Source organism: Bombina bombina, chromosome 5 (genome assembly GCF_027579735.1).
Source record: "Bombina bombina isolate aBomBom1 chromosome 5, aBomBom1.pri, whole genome shotgun sequence".
Lineage (NCBI taxonomy): Eukaryota > Metazoa > Chordata > Amphibia > Anura > Bombinatoridae > Bombina > Bombina bombina.
The window spans coordinates 865,592,481-865,612,661 of NC_069503.1; the positions used below are offsets into that span (position 1 = coordinate 865,592,481).

General features: G+C 43.8%; 1 protein-coding gene across 2 annotated transcripts in view; it reads right to left on the reverse strand.

Moving 5' to 3' along the window:
• TRAPPC8 (trafficking protein particle complex subunit 8) overlaps nt 1–20,181 on the reverse strand; it is a 563,274-nt gene that overhangs the window by 51,641 nt on the left and 491,452 nt on the right. For both annotated transcript variants that reach the window (XM_053715000.1, XM_053715001.1), the window contains one exon: nt 11,061–11,208. In XM_053715000.1, coding sequence (XP_053570975.1) covers nt 11,061–11,208 — 148 coding nt within the window. The remainder of the gene's footprint in view (nt 1–11,060; nt 11,209–20,181) is intronic.

The window sequence follows — 20,181 nt, forward strand, 5'->3', positions numbered from 1 at the left end:
GGCTGATATAAAAGCGTCAGTCTGTCTAACACTGTCCGCTATACATAAATAAAAGGTCTATATAACAACAAAAACATAATTTATGCTTACCTGATAAATTTATTTCTCTTGTAGTGTATCCAGTCCACGGATCATCCATTACTTGTGGGATATTCTCCTTCCCAACAGGAAGTTGCAAGAGGATCACCGACAGCAGAGCTGCTATATTGCTCCTCCCCTAACTGTCATATCCAGTCATTCGACCGAAAACAAACAGAGAAAGGAGAAACCATAGGGTGCAGTGGTGACTGTAGTTTAATTAAAATTTAGACCTGCCTTAAAAGGACAGGGCGGGCCGTGGACTGGATACACTACAAGAGAAATAAATTTATCAGGTAAGCATAAATTATGTTTTCTCTTGTTAAGTGTATCCAGTCCATGGATCATCCATTACTTGTGGGATACCAATACCAAAGCTAAAGTATACGGATGATGGGAGGGACAAGGCAGGATTAAGCGGAAGGAACCACTGCCCGAAGAACCTTTCTCCCAAAAACAGCCTCCGAAGAAGCAAAAGTATCAAATTTGTAAAATTTTGAAAAAGTGTGAAGTGAAGACCAAGTCGCAGCCTTGCAAATCTGTTCAACAGAGGCCTCATTTTTGAAGGCCCAGGTGGAAGCCACAGCTCTAGTAGAATGAGCTGTAATCCTTTCAGGGAGCTGCTGTCCAGCAGTCTCATAGGCTAGGCGTATTACGCTCTGAAGCCAAAAGGACAGAGAGGTTGCCAAAGCTTTTTGACCTCTCCTCTGTCCAGAGTAAACGACAAACAGGGAAGATGTTTGACGAAAATCCTTAGTAGCTTGTAAGTAAAACTTCAAGGCACGGACTACGTCCAGATTATGTAAAAGACGTTCCTTCTTTGAAGAAGGATTAGGACACAATGATGGAACAACAATCTCTTGATTGATATTCTTGTTAGAAACCACCTTAGGTAAAAACCCAGGTTTGGTACGCAGAACTGCCTTATCTGCATGAAAAATCAGATAAGGAGAATCACATTGTAAGGCAGATAGCTCAGAGACTCTCCAAGCCGAGGAAATAGCCATCAAAAACAGAACTTTCCAAGATAAAAGTTTAATATCAATGGAATGAAGGGGTTCAAACGGAACTCCTTGAAGAACTTTAAGAACCAAGTTTAAGCTCCACGGAGGAGCAACAGGTTTAAACACAGGCTTAATTCTAACCAAAGCCTGGCAAAATGCCTGAACGTCTGGAACCTCTGCCAGACGCTTGTGTAAAAGAATAGACAGAGCAGAAATCTGTCCCTTTAAGGAACTAGCTGATAATCCTTTGTCCAAGCCCTCTTGGAGAAAAGACAATATTCTAGGAATCCTAACCTTACTCCATGAGTAATTCTTGGATTCACACCAATAAGGATATTTACTCCATATCTTGTGGTAGATTTTCCTGGTAACAGGCTATCGTGCCTGTATTAAGGTATCAATGACTGACTCGGAGAAGCCACGCTTTGATAGAATCAAGCGTTCAATCTCCATGCAGTCAGTCTCAGAGAAATTAGATTTGGATGATTGAAAGGACCTTGTATCAGAAGGTCCTGTCTTAGAGGCAGAGTCCATGGTGGAAAGGATGACATGTCCACTAGGTCTGCATACCAAGTCCTGCGTGGCCACGCAGGTGCTATCAGAATCACCGATGCTCTCTTCTGTTTGATTTTGGCAGTCGAGGGAGCAGAGGAAACGGTGGAAACACATAAGCCAGGTTGAAGAACCAAGGCGCTGCTAGAGCATCTATCAGCGTCGCTTCTGGGTCCCTGGACCTGGATCCGTAACAAGGGAGCTTGGCGTTCTGGCGAGACGCCATGAGATCCAACTCTGGTTTGCCCCAACGATGAATCAATTGAGCAAACACCTCCGGATGGAGTTCCCACTCCCCCGGATGGAAAGTCTGACGACTTAGAAAATCCGCCTCCCAGTTCTCCACGCCTGGGATATGGATTGCTGACAGGTGGCAAGAGTGGCACTCTGCCCAGCGAATTATTTTTGAGACTTCTAACATCGCTAGGGAACTCCTGGTTCCCCCTTGATGGTTGATGTAAGCCACAGTCGTGATGTTGTCCGACTGAAATCTGATGAACCTCAGTGTTGCTAGCTGAGGCCAAGCCAGAAGAGCATTGAATATCGCTCTTAACTCCAGAATATTTATTGGAAGGAGTTTCTCCTCCTGAGTCCACGATCCCTGTGCCTTCAGGGAGTTCCAGACTGCACCCCAACCTAGAAGGCTGGCATCTGTTGTTACAATTGTCCAATCTGGCCTGCGAAAGGTCATACCCTTGGACAGGTGGACCCGAGACAACCACCAGAGAAGAGAATCTCTGGTCTCTTGATCCAGATTTAGCAGAGGGGACAAATCTGTGTAATCCCCATTCCACTGACTCAGCATGCATAATTGCAGTGGTCTGAGATGTAGGCGCGCAAATGGCACTATGTCCATTGCAGCTACCATTAAGCCAATTACCTCCATACACTGAGCCACTGAAGGGCGCGGAATGGAGTGAAGAACACGGAAAGCATTTAGAAGTTTTGATAACCTGGACTCCGTCAGGTAAATTTTCATTTCTACAGAATCTATAAGAGTCCCTAAGAAGGAGACTCTTGTGAGTGGGGATAGAGAACTCTTTTCCTCGTTCACTTTCCACCCGTGCGACCTCAGAAATGCCAGAACTATCTCTGTATGAGACTTGGCAACTTGAAAGTTTGACGCCTGTATCAGGATGTCGTCTAGATACGGAGCTACCGCTATGCCTCGCGGTCTTAGAACCACCAGAAGTGAGCCCAGAACCTTTGTAAAGATTCTCGGGGCTGTATCCAACCCGAAGGGAAGAGCTACAAATTGGTAATGCCTGTCTAGAAAGGCAAACCTTAGAAACCGATGATGGTCTTTGTGAATCGGTATGTGAAGGTAGGCATCCTTTAGGTCCACTGTGGTCATGTACTGACCCTCTTGGATCATGGGTAGGATGGTCCGAATAGTTTCCATTTTGAAAGATGGAACTCTGAGGAATTTGTTTAAGATCTTTAGATCCAAAATTGGTCTGAAGGTTCCCTCTTTTTTGGGAACCACAAACAGATTTGAATAAAAACCCTGTCCCCCGTCCCCGTCCGCGGAACTGGATGGATCACTCCCATAATTAGGAGGTCTTGCACACAGCGTAGGAATGCCTCTTTCTTTATCTGATTTGCAGATAGCCTTGAAAGATGAAATCTCCCTTGTGGAGGGGAAGCTTTGAAGTCCAGAAGATATCCCTGAGATATGATCTTGAACATCTCTTGCCCATGCCTGGGCGAAGAGAGAAAGTCTGCCCCCTACTAGATCTGTCGCCGGATAGGGGGCCGTTCCTTCATGCTGTCTTAGAGGCAGCAGCAGGCTTTCTGGCCTGCTTGCCTTTGTTCCAGGACTGGTTAGGTTTGCAGGCCTGCTTAGATTGAGCAAAAGTTCCCTCTTGCTTTGAAGCGGAGGAAGTTGATGCTGCACCTGCCTTGAAATTTCGAAAGGCACGAAAATTAGACTGTTTGGCCTTTTGTCCTGACGAAGGGTATGACCCTTACCTCCAGTAATGTCAGCAATAATTTCCTTCAAACCAGGCCCGAATAAGGTCTGCCCCTTGAAAGGAATGTTGAGTAATTTAGACTTCGAAGTCACGTCAGCTGACCAGGATTTAAGCCATAGTGCCCTACGCGCCTGGATGGCGAATCCGGAATTCTTAGCCGTTAGTTTAGTATTACAACAGTGGAAAGTCAGGAAACTGTTACTAGGCAGAATTCAAGCCAGCCATGTGGAAAAAAACTAGGCCCCAATAAGTTTTATCACCAAACATATATAAAAACGATTAAACATGCCAGCAAACGTTTTATATTACATTTTTATAAGAGTATGTATCTCTATTAATAAGCCTGATACCAGTAGCTATCACTGCATTTAAGGCTTTACTTACATTAGTTCAGTATCAGCAGCATTTTCTAGCAAATTCCATCCCTAGAAATATATTAACTGCACATACCTTATTGCAGGAAAACCTGCACGCCATTCCCTCTCTGAAGTTACCTCACTCCTCAGAATATGTGAGAACAGCCATGGATCTTAGTTACTTCTGCTAAGATCATAGAAAACGCAGGCAGATTCTTCTTCTAAATACTGCCTGAGATAAACAGTACACTCCGGTACCATTTAAAAATAACAAACTTTTGATTGAAGAATAAACTAAGTATAAAACACCACACTCCTCTTACGACCTCCATCTTGGTTGAGGCTTGCAAGAGAATGACTGGGTATGACAGTTAGGGGAGGAGCTATATAGCAGCTCTGCTGTGGGTGATCCTCTTGCAACTTCCTGTTGGGAAGGAGAATATCCCACAAGTAATGGATGATCCGTGGACTGGATACACTTAACAAGAGAAAACAGAATTTATGTTTACCTGATAAATTTCTTTCTCCAACGGTGTGTCCGGTCCACGGCGTCATCCTTACTTGTGGGATATTCTCTTCCCCAACAGGAAATGGCAAAGAGCCCAGCAAAGCTGGTCACATGATCCCTCCTAGGCTCCGCCTACCCCAGTCATTCGACCGACGTTAAGGAGGAATATTTGCATAGGAGAAACCATATGGTACCGTGGTGACTGTAGTTAAAGAAAATAAAATATCAGACCTGATTAAAAAAACCAGGGCGGGCCGTGGACCGGACACACCGTTGGAGAAAGAAATTTATCAGGTAAACATAAATTCTGTTTTCTCCAACATAGGTGTGTCCGGTCCACGGCGTCATCCTTACTTGTGGGAACCAATACCAAAGCTTTAGGACACGGATGAAGGGAGGGAGCAAATCAGGTCACCTAAATGGAAGGCACCACGGCTTGCAAAACCTTTCTCCCAAAAATAGCCTCAGAAGAAGCAAAAGTATCAAACTTGTAAAATTTGGTAAAAGTGTGCAGTGAAGACCAAGTCGCTGCCCTACATATCTGATCAACAGAAGCCTCGTTCTTGAAGGCCCATGTGGAAGCCACAGCCCTAGTGGAATGAGCTGTGATTCTTTCGGGAGGCTGCCGTCCGGCAGTCTCGTAAGCCAATCTGATGATGCTTTTAATCCAAAAAGAGAGAGAGGTAGAAGTTGCTTTTTGACCTCTCCTTTTACCTGAATAAACAACAAACAAGGAAGATGTTTGTCTAAAATCCTTTGTAGCATCTAAATAGAATTTTAGAGCGCGAACAACATCCAAATTGTGCAACAAACGTTCCTTCTTTGAAACTGGTTTTGGACACAGAGAAGGTACGATAATCTCCTGGTTAATGTTTTTGTTAGAAACAACTTTTGGAAGAAAACCAGGTTTAGTACGTAAAACCACCTTATCTGCATGGAACACCAGATAAGGAGGAGAACACTGCAGAGCAGATAATTCTGAGACTCTTCTAGCAGAAGAAATCGCAACTAAAAACAAAACTTTCCAAGATAATAACTTAATATCAACGGAATGTAAGGGTTCAAACGGAACCCCCTGAAGAACTGAAAGAACTAAATTGAGACTCCAAGGAGGAGTCAAAGGTTTGTAAACAGGCTTGATTCTAACCAGAGCCTGAACAAAGGCTTGAACATCTGGCACAGCTGCCAGCTTTTTGTGAAGTAATACCGACAAGGCAGAAATCTGTCCCTTCAGGGAACTTGCCGATAATCCTTTTTCCAATCCTTCTTGAAGGAAGGATAGAATCCTAGGAATCTTAACCTTGTCCCAAGGGAATCCTTTAGATTCACACCAACAGATATATTTTTTCCAAATTTTGTGGTAAATCTTTCTAGTCACAGGCTTTCTGGCCTGAACAAGAGTATCGATCACAGAATCTGAGAACCCTCGCTTCGATAAAATCAAGCGTTCAATCTCCACGCAGTCAGCTGGAGTGAAACCAGATTCGGATGTTCGAACGGACCCTGAACAAGAAGGTCTCGTCTCAAAGGTAGCTTCCAAGGTGGAGCCGATGACATATTCACCAGATCTGCATACCAAGTCCTGCGTGGCCACGCAGGAGCTATCAAAATCACCGACGCCCTCTCCTGCTTGATCCTGGCTATCAGCCTGGGGATGAGAGGAAATGGCGGGAACACATAAGCTAGTTTGAAGGTCCAAGGTGCTACTAGTGCATCCACTAGAGCCGCCTTCGGATCCCTGGATCTGGCCCCGTAGCAAGGAACTTTGAAGTTCTGACGAGAGGCCATCAGATCCATGTCTGGAATGCCCCACAGGTGAGTGACTTGGGCAAAGATTTCCGGATGGAGTTCCCACTCCCCCGGATGCAATGTCTGACGACTCAGAAAATCCGCTTCCCAATTTTCCACTCCTGGGATGTGGATAGCAGACAGGTGGCAGGAGTGAGACTCCGCCCAAAGAATAATTTTGGTTACTTCTTCCATCGCTAGGGAACTCCTTGTTCCCCCCTGATGGTTGATGTACGCAACAGTCGTCATGTTGTCTGATTGAAACCGAATGAACCTGGTCCTCGCAAGCTGGGGCCAGGCCTGGAGCGCATTGAATATCGCTCTCAGTTCCAGAATATTTATCGGTAGAAGAGATTCTTCCCGAGACCAAAGACCCTGAGCTTTCAGGGATCCCCAGACCGCGCCCCAGCCTATCAGACTGGCGTCGGTCGTGACAATGACCCACTCTGGTCTGTGGAACATCATCCCTTGAGACAGATTGTCCAGGGACAGCCACCAACGGAGTGAGTCTCTGGTCCTCTGATTTACTTGTATCTTCGGAGACAAGTCTGTATAGTCCCCATTCCACTGACTGAGCATGCACAGTTGTAATGGTCTTAGATGAATGCGCGCAAAATGAACTATGTCCATCGCCGCCACCATCAACCCGATCACTTCCATGCACTGAGCTATGGAAGGAAGAGGAACGGAATGAAGTATCCGACAAGAGTCCAGAAGCTTTGTTTTTCTGGCCTCTGTTAGAAAGATCCTCATTTCTAAGGAGTCTATAATTGTTCCCAAGAAGGGAACCCTTGTTGACGGGGATAGAGAACTCTTTTCCACGTTCACTTTCCAGCCGTGAGATCTGAGAAAGGCCAGGACAATGTCCGTGTGAGCCTTTGCTTGAGGAAGGGACGACGCTTGAATCAGAATGTCGTCCAGGTAAGGTACTACTGCAATGCCCCTTGGTCTTAGCACCGCTAGAAGGGACCCTAGTACCTTTGTGAAAATCCTTGGAGCAGTGGCTAATCCGAAAGGAAGCGCCACGAACTGGTAATGTTTGTCCAGGAATGCAAACCTTAGGAACCGATGATGTTCCTTGTGGATAGGAATATGTAGATACGCATCCTTTAAATCCACCGTGGTCATGAATTGACCTTCCTGGATGGAAGGAAGGATAGTTCGAATGGTTTCCATCTTGAACGATGGGACCTTGAGAAATTTGTTTAAGATCTTGAGATCTAGGATTGGTCTGAACGTTCCCTCTTTTTTGGGAACTATGAACAGATTGGAGTAGAACCCCATCCCTTGTTCTCTTAATGGAACAGGATGAATCACTCCCATTTTTAACAGGTCTTCTACACAATGTAAGAACGCCTGTCTTTTTATGTGGTCTGAAGACAACTGCGACCTGTGGAACCTCCCCCTTGGGGGAAGTCCCTTGAATTCCAGAAGATAACCCTGGGAGACTATTTCTAGCGCCCAAGGATCCAGAACATCTCTTGCCCAAGCCTGAGCGAAGAGAGAGAGTCTGCCCCCCACCAGATCCGGTCCCGGATCGGGGGCCAATATTTCATGCTGTCTTGGTAGCAGTGGCAGGTTTCTTGGCCTGCTTTCCCTTGTTCCAGCCTTGCATTGGTCTCCAAGCTGGCTTGGCCTGAGAAGAATTACCCTCTTGCTTAGAGGACGTAGCACCTTGGGCTGGTCCGTTTTTACGAAAGGGACGAAAATTAGGTCTATTTTTTGCCTTGAAAGGCCGATCCTGAGGAAGGGCGTGGCCCTTACCCCCAGTGATATCAGAGATAATCTCTTTCAAGTCAGGACCAAACAACGTTTTCCCCTTGAAAGGAATGTTTAGTAGCTTGTTCTTGGAAGACGCATCAGCCGACCAAGATTTCAACCAAAGCGCTCTGCGCGCCACAATAGCAAACCCAGAGTTCTTAGCCGCTAACTTAGCCAATTGCAAAGAGGCGTCTAGAGTGAAAGAATTAGCCAATTTGAGAGCATTGATTCTGTCCATAATCTCCTCATAAGGAGGAGAGTCACTATCGAGCACCTTAAGCAGTTCATCAAACCAGAAATATGCGGCAGTAGTGACAGGGACAATGCATGAAATGGGTTGTAGAAGGTAACCCTGCTGAACAAACATCTTTTTAAGCAAACCTTCTAATTTTTTATCCATAGGATCTTTGAAAGCACAACTATCCTCTATGGGAATAGTGGTGCGTTTGTTTAAAGTAGAAACCGCTCCCTCGACCTTGGGGACTGACTGCCATAAGTCCTTTCTAGGGTCGACCATAGGAAACAATTTTTTAAATATGGGGGGAGGGACGAAAGGAATACCGGGCCTTTCCCATTCTTTATTAACAATGTCCGCCACCCGCTTGGGTATAGGAAAAGCTTCTGGGAGCCCCGGCACCTCTAAGAACTTGTCCATTTTACATAGTTTCTCTGGGATGACTAAATTTTCACAATCATCCAGAGTGGATAATACCTCCTTAAGCAAAATGCGGAGATGTTCCAATTTAAATTTAAATGTAATCACATCAGATTCAGCCTGCTGAGAAATGTTCCCTAAATCAGTAATTTCTCCCTCAGACAAAACCTCCCTGGCCCCCTCAGATTGGGTTAGGGGCCCTTCAGAGATATTAATATCAGCGTCGTCATGCTCTTCAGTAACTAAAACAGAGCAGCCACGCTTACGCTGACAAGGGTTCATTTTGGCTAAAATGTTTTTGACAGAATTATCCATTACAGCCGTTAATTGTTGCATAGTAAGGAGTATTGGCGCGCTAGATGTACTAGGGGCCTCCTGAGTGGGCAAGACTCGTGTAGACGAAGGAGGGAATGATGCAGTACCATGCTTACTCCCCTCACTTGAGGAATCATCTTGGGCATCATTGTCATTATCACATAAATCACATTTATTTAAATGAATAGGAATTCTGGCTTCCCCACATTCAGAACACAGTCTATCTGGTAGCTCAGACATGTTAAACAGGCATAAACTTGATCAGAAAGTACAAAAAACGTTTTAAAATAAAACCGTTACTGTCACTTTAAATTTTAAACTGAACACACTTTATTACTGCAATTGCGAAAAAACATGAAGGAATTGTTCAAAATTCACCAAATTTTCACCACAGCGTCTTAAAGCTTTGAAAATATTGCACACCAATTTTGGAAGCTTTAACCCTTAAAATAACGGAACCGGAGCCGTTTTAAGCTTTAACCCCTTTACAGTCCCTGGTATCTGCTTTGCTGAGACCCAACCAAACCCAAAGGGGAATACGATACCAAATGACGCCTTCAGAAGTCCTTTATAAGTATCAGAGCTCCTCTCACATGCGACTGCATGCCATGCCTCTCAAAAACAAGTGCGCAACACCGGCGCGAAAATGAGACTCTGCCTATGCTTTGGGAAAGCCCCTAAAGAATAAGGTGTCTAAAACAGTGCCTGCCGATATTATTATATCAAAATACCCAGATAAAATGATTCCTCAAGGCTAAATATGTGTTAATAATCAATCGATTTAGCCCAGAAAAAGTCTACAGTTTAAATAAGCCCTTGTGAAGCCCTTATTTACAATCGTAATAAACATGGCTTACCGGATCCCATAGGGAAAATGACAGCTTCCAGCATTACATCGTCTTGTTAGAATGTGTCATACCTCAAGCAGTAAGAGACTGCACTCTGTTCCCCCAACTGAAGTTAATTGCTCTCAACAGTCCTGTGTGGAACAGCCATGGATTTTAGTTACGGTTGCTAAAATCATTTTCCTCATACAAACAGAATTCTTCATCTCTTTTCTGTTTCTGAGTAAATAGTACGTACCAGCACTATTTGAAAATAACAAACTCTTGATTGAATAATGAAAAACTACAGTTAAACACTAAAAAACTCTAAGCCATCTCCGTGGAGATGTTGCCTGTACAACGGCAAAGAGAATGACTGGGGTAGGCGGAGCCTAGGAGGGATCATGTGACCAGCTTTGCTGGGCTCTTTGCCATTTCCTGTTGGGGAAGAGAATATCCCACAAGTAAGGATGACGCCGTGGACCGGACACACCTATGTTGGAGAAATTATAACACTTTAAATGTATTGCTATATATGCTAAAAGTAACCAGTCCATGGTTAGTTTAATATAACAGCAAAATGTAACCACTTGGAGCTTTTTTAACCTTAAAATGGAGATAATTAGAATCCTTAGTTCCCAAAAAATATAGTGGGTGCTAATGTTCCAAATGTGAACTTTATTTTTTATAGAATTCCATTACTTCATTTGTAGGGAAAAAAAGTAATGGAATTCTATAAAAAATAAAGTTCACATTTGAAACCAGACAAAAGGTTGTTTTTTTCCCTACATATGAAGTAATGGAATTCTATAAAAAATAAAGTTCACATTTGGAACATTAGCACCCACTATATTTTTTGGGAATTAAGGATTCTAATTATCTCCATTTTAAGGTTAAACAAGCTCCAAGTGGTTACATCAGGTGAGCCAGTTGCAAAAGACATCTATGTGCAGCCACCAATCATCAGCTAGTTCCCAGTAGTGTATTGCTTCTCCTGAGACTACATAGATTTGCTATTCAACAAAAGATACCAATAGATGAAGCAAATTAGATAATAGAAATAAATTGGAAGTTTTTAAAATTGCATGCATTATTGGAACCATGAAAGTTTAATTTTTACCTTACTGTCCCTTTAATAGCCGTAGTAACGAATCTTAGTGACACCTCATCACCAACATATGTAAGTAAGATAAACATGGCACTAAACAAAATGAACAAACAGAAATGGTAAAAAAAAAATACTTACAGTGTTCATATTTTCCACATCCACAAATACTAACATATTGCCACCTTTGCTTTCCTCATCCTCAAGTGCATTGCTTCTGGAGATTGATGCTCGCACATTTAGTGATCTACTGGTGCATATAATGGCAGTGTGTCTCAGGACCCTATGTCTAATGAGAAACACAACAATTGTTGACTATACAGAATATATTTAGTACTTTTGTAACACTGAGCTATATTCCATCCTTTAAGGAAAGATTATTCTATAAAATGGTTAAAAGCCTGAAGGCATTTTTGTAAATAAATCATTCAATGACATTTCTTAAATGATTTAATAGCAAGGTTGCCTTAAGCTTTTTTTTATTTTTTTTTAAAACAGATGTTAATACCACATGCACACACTAGGTATGTTTCATGCACCTACCAATCAGTGCCCCAGTATACTCTGGAGTCACCACCCTAGTCCTATAATATACAGTGAATGCTTATATATAATAAATACATCTTAATATGGACAGGTAGTCCACAACAAATTCCTAGTGGGTTTTTTGGTTTAAGATTTTGAAATGAACAGGAGTTACATTATTATACTCGAAACAAAAACAGAAAATGATAATTTATTCTTACTTGATAAATTCCTTTCTTTCTTGGTGGCGAGAGTCCAAAATTCCTTAAAGGGATGGTAAACTCACTTTATAAACTATTTTAGATAAGCCATTATTTCAAATCAATATACTAGCGCTTCTATTTCTTTCTACCTTACCGTCAACTATTTTATTCTAGGAGTCGAATACCACTGACTGTCAATCTTCTAATACAACCTATTAACGCAATAGTTATTTTTTTCTGTCGGCTTTCTATTATCCAATCAGATATCTGTCCAACTGGCTCACTTTAGTCAATGTGATTTCTTAATGCGCATGCGTGTAGTTGCAAAATATTGGTTGAAAGCAGATCAGTTTCATTCTTCGTACCATTAGAGATGTGCATGCGTACTAGCTCTGACAAATAGAATGAGTGACATAAGTAAACATTGAAATGGATTTCAGGCAAGCAAACGGATTATACTATTCAGGTAATATAACCTTCTATGTTTCAATGATTCAATGTTTACTATTATTATTGCCCATTACAGATTTGAGCATGCGCATTGGTATGCTAATTATAGGGAGAGCGCAATTACGGTGACGTATGTAGTGGGCGGTATGGATATGGACGTCACTTATTGGAAGGGAACAATAACTAAGTGGGTGGAGTGAGAGTAGAAAAACAATCATCAGGTCAGTACTTTCTAATTATATTCTAAACTAATACTTGCAATTAAAACTTTTTTTTGGGCGGTTGGACTTTATAGAATGCTATTATAGTAAATCTATATACGCAATAGGCTATTATTTACCATCACTTTAATGTTGCGATTTCATGACCTGGTCACCAGGAGGGGGCAAAGACACCCTACATCAAAAGCTTTAATATTCTGCCTACTTCCCTGACCCTCCCAGTATTACGTATAGACTAGTACAGTAAGTGGAAGTTAGATGGATAGTAAGGTAATGAGGTGCAAATTAGAACTGCTGCAACTAAGAAACATTGGATGGGTTCGTGGACTCTCACCACTCAGAAAGTAAGGAATTTATCAGGTAAGAATAAATTATGTCTTTTTTTTTGTGGTGCTGAGAGTCCAAGATTCCTAACTGATTCAGATAGAGCATGCAATATTAAGCGACTATTTTTTCCGATTATCAAATTTTCTTCATTCTCTTGCAATCTTTACTTGAAAAAAACAAGAATCTAAGCTTAGGAGCCAGCCCATTTTTGGTTCTGCATTTTGGTCTGCATTTGAGGATAGCTCCTCAACTAACAGTTTCCTATCTGAAAGAGGGAAGAGTCCTTCTCTAAGTCAGCTATATGAACTGGCTTGGTAACCTTAGGTACTGCAAGAACCTCCCCCATAAAAGGGCAATAAGGTAAATAACATAAATTATGCTTACCTGATAATTTCATTTTCATCTGTGGGAGGAGAGTCCACTGCTTCATTCATTACTTGTGGGAACAAATACCCAAGCTCTAGATGACACTGAATGAACAAAAAACGGGAGGGTAAAAAGAGGCGGACCCTATACTGAGGGCACCACATCCTGCAGAACCTTTCTCCCAAAAACAGCTTCAGCTGAAGCAAAAACATAAAATTTGTAAAATTTTGCAAAAGTATGTAAGGAAGACCAAGTAGCCACTTACAAATCTGCTCCACAGAGGCCTCGTTCTCAAAGGCCCAGGTAGAGGCCACAGCCCTAGTTGAGTGAGCCATAATCCTCTGAGGAGGCTTAAGTCCCGCTGTCTCATAGGCCAAACGGATAATGCTCCTCAACCAAAAAGACAGAAGTGGAAGAGGCCCTTTGCCCCCTACGCTTCCCAGACTGCACCATAAATAAGGAAGAAGTCTGTCTGAAATCCTTTTATGGCCTGAAGATAAAACTTCAAGACTCGAACCACATCCAAGTTATGAAGTAATCTTTCCTTAGACGAAGAAGGGTTAGGACACAAGGAAGGAACTATCATCTCCTGATTGATATTACGATCTGACATCACCTTGGGAAGAAATCTCAAACCAATGCGAAGCACAGCCTTATCAGCGTAAAAAACCTGGTAAAGGGGCTTATCTAGCAAGCCTGCTGACTCAGAGACTCTGCGAGCCGACACAATAGCCAGAAGAAACAGAACCTCCCAGGAAAGAATCTTAATGTCAAGTGCATGCATAGGCTCAAACGGAGCCCTCTGCAAAACCTTAAGAACCAAGTTCAAGCTCCAAGGGGGAGCCGAACGAAGGTCTAAAAACCGGTCTGATTCTGGACAGAGCCTGAACAAAGGACTGAATATCAGGAAGCTCCGCTAGCTTCTTGTGTAACAGAACCGATAAGGCCGAAATCTGTCCCTTTACGGAACTAGCGGCAAGGCCCTTATCCAGAATCCTGGATACCCTAATCTTATGCCAGGGATATCCATGTTCCTCACACCAGGATAAATAGGTCTTCCACACCTTATGATAGATGCGACGAGTGACCGGTTTCTTGGCCTGAATGAGAGTATCAATCTCTCTCCAAAAGCCTCTCTTGGTCAAGACTAGGCGTTCAATCTCCACGCAGTCAGCCTCAGAGAATCGAGATTTTGGGGGATAAAAGGACCCTGCACCAGCAGATCCCTGCAACAGGGTAACCTCCATGGAGGAGAAGACAACATACCCACCAGATCCGCAAACCACGTCCTCTGTGGCCACAATGGAGCATTTAGAAATGTTGAAGTCTACTCCTGTTTGATGCGGGCCACCACTTGAGGGAGAAGTGGCAACTGGGGGAAATATTTAAATTAGATTGAACTCCCAAGGGACCGCCAAGGCATTTATCAGTTCCACCTGGGATCTCTGGACCGCGACCCGTATCTGGGCAGCTTGGCGTTGAGTCTGGACACCATAAGGTCTATCTCTGGCGTCCCCTATTTGTTGCAGATCTCCGTGAAAACACTTCGGAATGGAGAGACCATTTCTCCGGATGAAACTATTGGCTGCTGGGAAAATCCGCTTCCCAGTTGTCCACACCTGGAATGTGGATAGCTGAGAGCGAACAGTTGTGGGTCTCTGCCCATTCCAGAATCGGAGATACTTCCCTCATGGCAAAGGAGATTCTCGTTCCCCCCTGATGGTTTATGCAAGCTACCGAGGAAATGTTGTCCGACTGGAATCTGATGAATCGGGACAACCCCGGGGGGGGGGGGGGGGGGGGCAAGCGCTCAGAGCGTTGAAAATCACTTGAAGTTCCAGAATATTTATCAGTAGAGTTGACTCCTCTCGAGTCCACCTGCCCTGTGCCCTTCTGGCACTCCAAATAGCTCCCCATCCTGATAGACTTGCGTCTGTGGTCACAATCTCCCAGGATGGCCTCACAAAGCATGTCCCCTGGGACAGCTGTCCCGGATGGATCCACCAAGAGAGGGATTCCCTCACTCGGTTGTTCAGAAATATCTGTTGGGAGAGATCTGAGTGATCGCCGTTCCATTGTCTCAACACGCATAACTGAATAGGTCTGAGATGGAACCTGCCGAATGGAATGACATCTATGCTGGATACCATGAGCCCAAGCACCTCCATATACCTGGCCACAGATGGCCTTGAGGAGGACTGAAGGGCAAGACAGCTGGACGTGAACTTGGCATGTCTCTGGTCTGTCAAGAATATCTTCATGGATATGGAATCTATTATCGTACCCAGGAACTCCACCCGGTTGCTGGGGACCAGAGAATTCTTTCCCTTGTTTATCTTCCATCCGTTGGATCGAAGGAGAAGAAGAGCCCTCGAGTGGTCCTCCGCAGGACGGAGCTTGGACCAGAATATCATCCAGGTAAGGAGCTACCGCAATACCTCTGGCTCTCGCTACTGCGAGCAGCGCTCCCAGAACCTACGTAAAGACCCGTGGGGCAGTCGCTAGACCAAACGGTAGGGCCACAAACTGTTGGTCCAGAAAAGCAAATCTTAGGAATCTTAGGTGGTCCTTGTGGATTGGCACATGAAGGTATGCATTCTTCAAGTCAATTGTCGTCATAAATTGCCCCTGATCGTCTCCATTTTGAACAATGGTACTGACAGGAACTTGTTGAGGCACTTTAGGTCCAGAATTGGGCGAAACGTGCCCTCCTTCTTTGGAACCACGAAAAGGTTTGAATAGTACCCTAGACCACTTTCTGCTAGAGGTACTGGAATGATTACACCGAGAGATCCCTCACGCACTCTAGAAAGGCGTCTCTCTTTTCTGGTCTTGAGGATAGGTTTGATAGGAGGAATCTGCCCCTGGGCGGATGAGTCTAGAACCCTATCCTGTAACCCTGGGCGACATCCTCCAGAACCCAAGGATCCTGTACATCTCTTATCCAAGCCTCTGTGAAAAGAAAAAGTCTGCCCCCTACGAGATCCAGAGACGGATTGGGGGGCCGTCCTTTCATGCCGACTTTGTCTAGGTGGGCTTCTTGCTCTGCTTAGACTTCCAAGATTGAGCTGGCTCCCAAGATCCCTTGGACTGTTTGGCCTTCACAGCAGGCTGCTGGCGCTGGAAGGGATAGTAATCTCTACTTGGAAGTCATGTCAGCCGACCACAGCTCCCTATGGGCTAGAACAGAGAAACCTGATGTCTTGGCATTCAGGCGAATGACCTGCATATTTGCATCACAGATAAAAGAATTAGCTACCCTCAAGGCCTTAATCTTTTCCTGTATTTCCTCGAGGAGAGTCTCGACAAGAGCGGACAGTGTCTCACACCAGTAGGTAGCCGCTCCCGCCACTACAGCGATTGCAGCTGCAGGTTGGAAAAACCACTCCATAAGTTGAAACATCTTTCTCAACACTGACTTTTTATCCATGGGCTCCTTGAATGATGAACTATCCTTGAGTGGAATAGTCGTATGCTTAGCGAGCTTGGAGATAGCTACATCCACCATAGGAGAGTCCGGGACGTGGAACAACTTCTTAAAAGGAAGGAGAAAAAAAGGATGAGCCAAGTTTCTCCCACTCATTCTTAATAATAGTAGCCATCTGCACAGGAACTGGGAAGGTCTCAGGAACCACCCTGTCCTTGTAAATCCTATCTAGGTTCTTCCGGAAGTTTCGGTTCCGGGACCTCCAACATAGCAAGCACTTCTTTCAGTAAAAAGCGTAAATGCTCCATCTTAAACTTAAAATCTGGCTCCTCCATAGACGGAGGTTTCGAAGACGCCAATTCCGTCCCAGAGAGGGCACCCTCCGACAAGTCAAGGGCGTCGTCCTCATCGGATAATCTCTCAAGCTGAGAGACATCCAACTGACTAAATGACCCCTGGGACGGAAGGCTATGTCTTTCCCTTCGCAGGGCGTAGTAGGGCATAGAAAGCCACAGAAACCGCTTCTTGCAACTGGGCAGCGAAATTTGGCGGCCACGAGGCCCCTCCCACGGGAGGATCAGTAAAGCCTTGGGGAGCTACATGTGTAATCGAAGATGAATGTTGGGAACACACCTCGCGGGACGGAGAACCCTCAGAGGTGGATGGCTCAGTAATACTAAATATTTTATTCTTTTCAGATATTGCAATCCTAGCAAAACATGTGGAACACAGTTGAGCAGGCAGATCACCTGTACCTCTTTACAATAAACACAGGTATTAGATTTAATTAAATCTAACATTTCAGAGTCCTCCATAGTTTACGCCTTTAATACGGACTAGATAGATTTAATGGCACCTTTATACACCAATGGCCAGGGGCACTCACCACCTCCTATGACCCGGACCACAGAGAAACCATTACGTCTTCCGCAATTGCCGATCAGGAAAGAGGAAGTGGAAGAGGCCACACCTGGTCACATGGAGTGCCATGCAGAACCGCTCCTGCACTATAGAAAAAAACACGCCAAAAGAAGGCTGCACCGATCTTACGCCATGACATAGCATCAAACACAAAATGTTATGCATAAATACCCCCATGTTCAATAATCTCCTTTTCTGGGTGTGCGCGCCGAATCTCATTTTTTTTTAGTTCAAACAAATATGTGCTTACAACTACGGTGGGGATTTCAGGGCCATTGTGCAAGGGATCTGGGAGGGAGGATTTTAAATTGGGGCAGCTACACTACAGAAAATATGCTTTTTTTGGAAAAAAAAATTACACATTTTGGGCAAACTGGGTACTGGCAGACAGCTGGCGACAAATAGGTAGAGGGGGAGGTTTAGAGAGCTGTATGGGGGGGGGGCAGGGAGGTTGGGGGCTAAGAGGGGATCCAACACTGCAGAATCAATAGGGGAAAGAAAAAAAAAAGCTTTTTTTTTTTTTTTTTTAGTACTGGCAGACTTTCAGCCAGTACTTAAGATGGTGGTGACAATTGTGAGGTGGGGGAGGGAAGACAGCTGTTTGAGGGGGGTCAAGGAGGGTTCAGGGGGTGGGATGTGTCAAGTGGGAGGCTGATCTCTACACTAAAGCTAAAATTAACCCTACAAGCTACCTAATTAAACCCTTCAATGCTGGGCATAATACAAGTGTGGTGCGCAGCAGCATTTACCGGCCTTCTAATTACCAAAAAGCCACGGCAAAGCCTTATGTCTGCTATTTATGAACAGAGAAGCTTTTACAACCATGTGTGCTATAATTGCACAAGCTGTTTGTAAATAATTTCAGTGAGAAACCTAAAATTGTGAAACATTTTACAATTTTTTTTCTTTGATCACATTTGGCGGTGAAATGGTGGCATGAAATATACCAAAATGGGCATAGATCAATACTTTGGGTTGTCTACTACAATAAAGCTAAAATTAACCCTACAAGCTCCCTAATTAATCCCTTTACTGCTGGGCATAAAACACGTGTGAAGCGCAGCGGCATTTAGCAGACTTCTAATTACCAAAAAGCAAGGCAAAGCCATATAAGTCTGCTACTTCTGAACAAAGGGGATCCCAGAGAAGCATTTACAAACGTTTGTGCCATAATTGCACAAGATGTTTGTAAATAATTTCAGTGAGAAACCTAAAGTTTGTGAAAAAGTTTTTGAAAAAGAACGATTTTTTTATTTGAGCGCATTTGGCGGTGAAATGGTTGCATGAAATATACCAAAATGGGCCTAGATCAATACTTTGGGTTGTCTACTAAAAAAAAAAAAAAAATATAAATGTCAAGGGATATTCAGGGATTCCTGACAGATATCAGTGTTACAATGTAACTATCGCTAATTTTGAGGGGGGAAAAATGGTTTGAAAACCTGATAATTTCATTTCCATCTCTACGAGGAGAGTCCACGGCTTCATTCATTACTTGTGGGAAATACAGAACCTGGCCACCAGGAGGAGGCAAAGACACCCCAGCCAAAGGCTTAAATACCTCCCCCACTCCCCTCATCCCCCAGTCATTCTGCAGAGGGAACAAGGAGCAGTAGGATAAATATAAGGGTATAAATGATGCCAGAATAAAAACAAAGAAATTAAACTCCACCCAACCGAGAACCGGGCAGGAGCCGTGGACTCTCCTCGTACAGATGGAAATGAAATCATCAGGTAAGCATAATTTATGATCCCATCTTATTACGAGGAGAGTCCACGGCTTCAATCATCACTTGTGGGAAACAAACACCCAAGCTCTAGAAGACAGTGAATGAAAACGGGAGGGTAAAAAAGAGGAGGACCCTAGTCTGAGACACCACAGCCTATAAACCTTTCTCCCAAAAGCTGCTTCAGCCGAAGCAAAAACATCAAATTTATAAAACTTTGAAAAAGTATGTAAGGAGGACTAGGTAGCCGCCTTACAAATCTGCTCCATAGAGGCCTCATTCTTGAAGGCCCAAGAAGAAGTCACAGCTCTAGTTGAGTGAGCCGTAATCCTCTGAGGAGGCCTATGACCCGCTGTCTCGTAAGCCAAGCGAATTATACTCCTCAGCCAAAAAGATAGGGAAGTGGAAGAAGCCTTCTGCCCTTTGCGTTTCCCTGAATAGACCACAAACAATGCTGAAGTCTGTCTGAAATCCTTTGTAGCCTGAAGATAAAATTTCAAAGCTCGAACCACATCCAAGTTATGAAGTAATCGCTCCTTAGAAAAAGAAGGTTTAAGACACAAGGAAGGAACTACAATCTCTGATTAATGTTGCGATCAGACACAACCTTAGGGAGAAATTGCAACCCAGTGCAAAGGACAACCTTATCGGCATGAAAAACCACATTGCAAGGCCGCCAACTCAGAGACTCTGCATGCCGAAGCAATAGCCAGTAGAAAAAGAACCTTCCAAGACAGTATCTTAATGTCAAGAGAGTGCATAGGCTCAAACGCAGCCCTCTGCAAAACCCTAAGAACCAGATTCAAACTCCAAGGGTTAGGACAAAAAGAAGGAACAACAATTTCCTGATTAATATTGCGATCTGACACTACCTTAGGGAGAAACCCCAGCTTAGTACGAAGGACCGCCTTATCAGCATAAAAAAATAAGGTAAGTGGAAACATACTGCAGAGACGAAAGTTTGGAAACTCTGCGAGCAAAAGAAATAGCAAGAAACAACAAAACCTTCCAAGAAAGAACAAAAGACTGAATATCTGGAAGAACTGCCAAACGTTTATGCAGAAGAATAGACAGAGCAGAAATCTGACCCTTCAA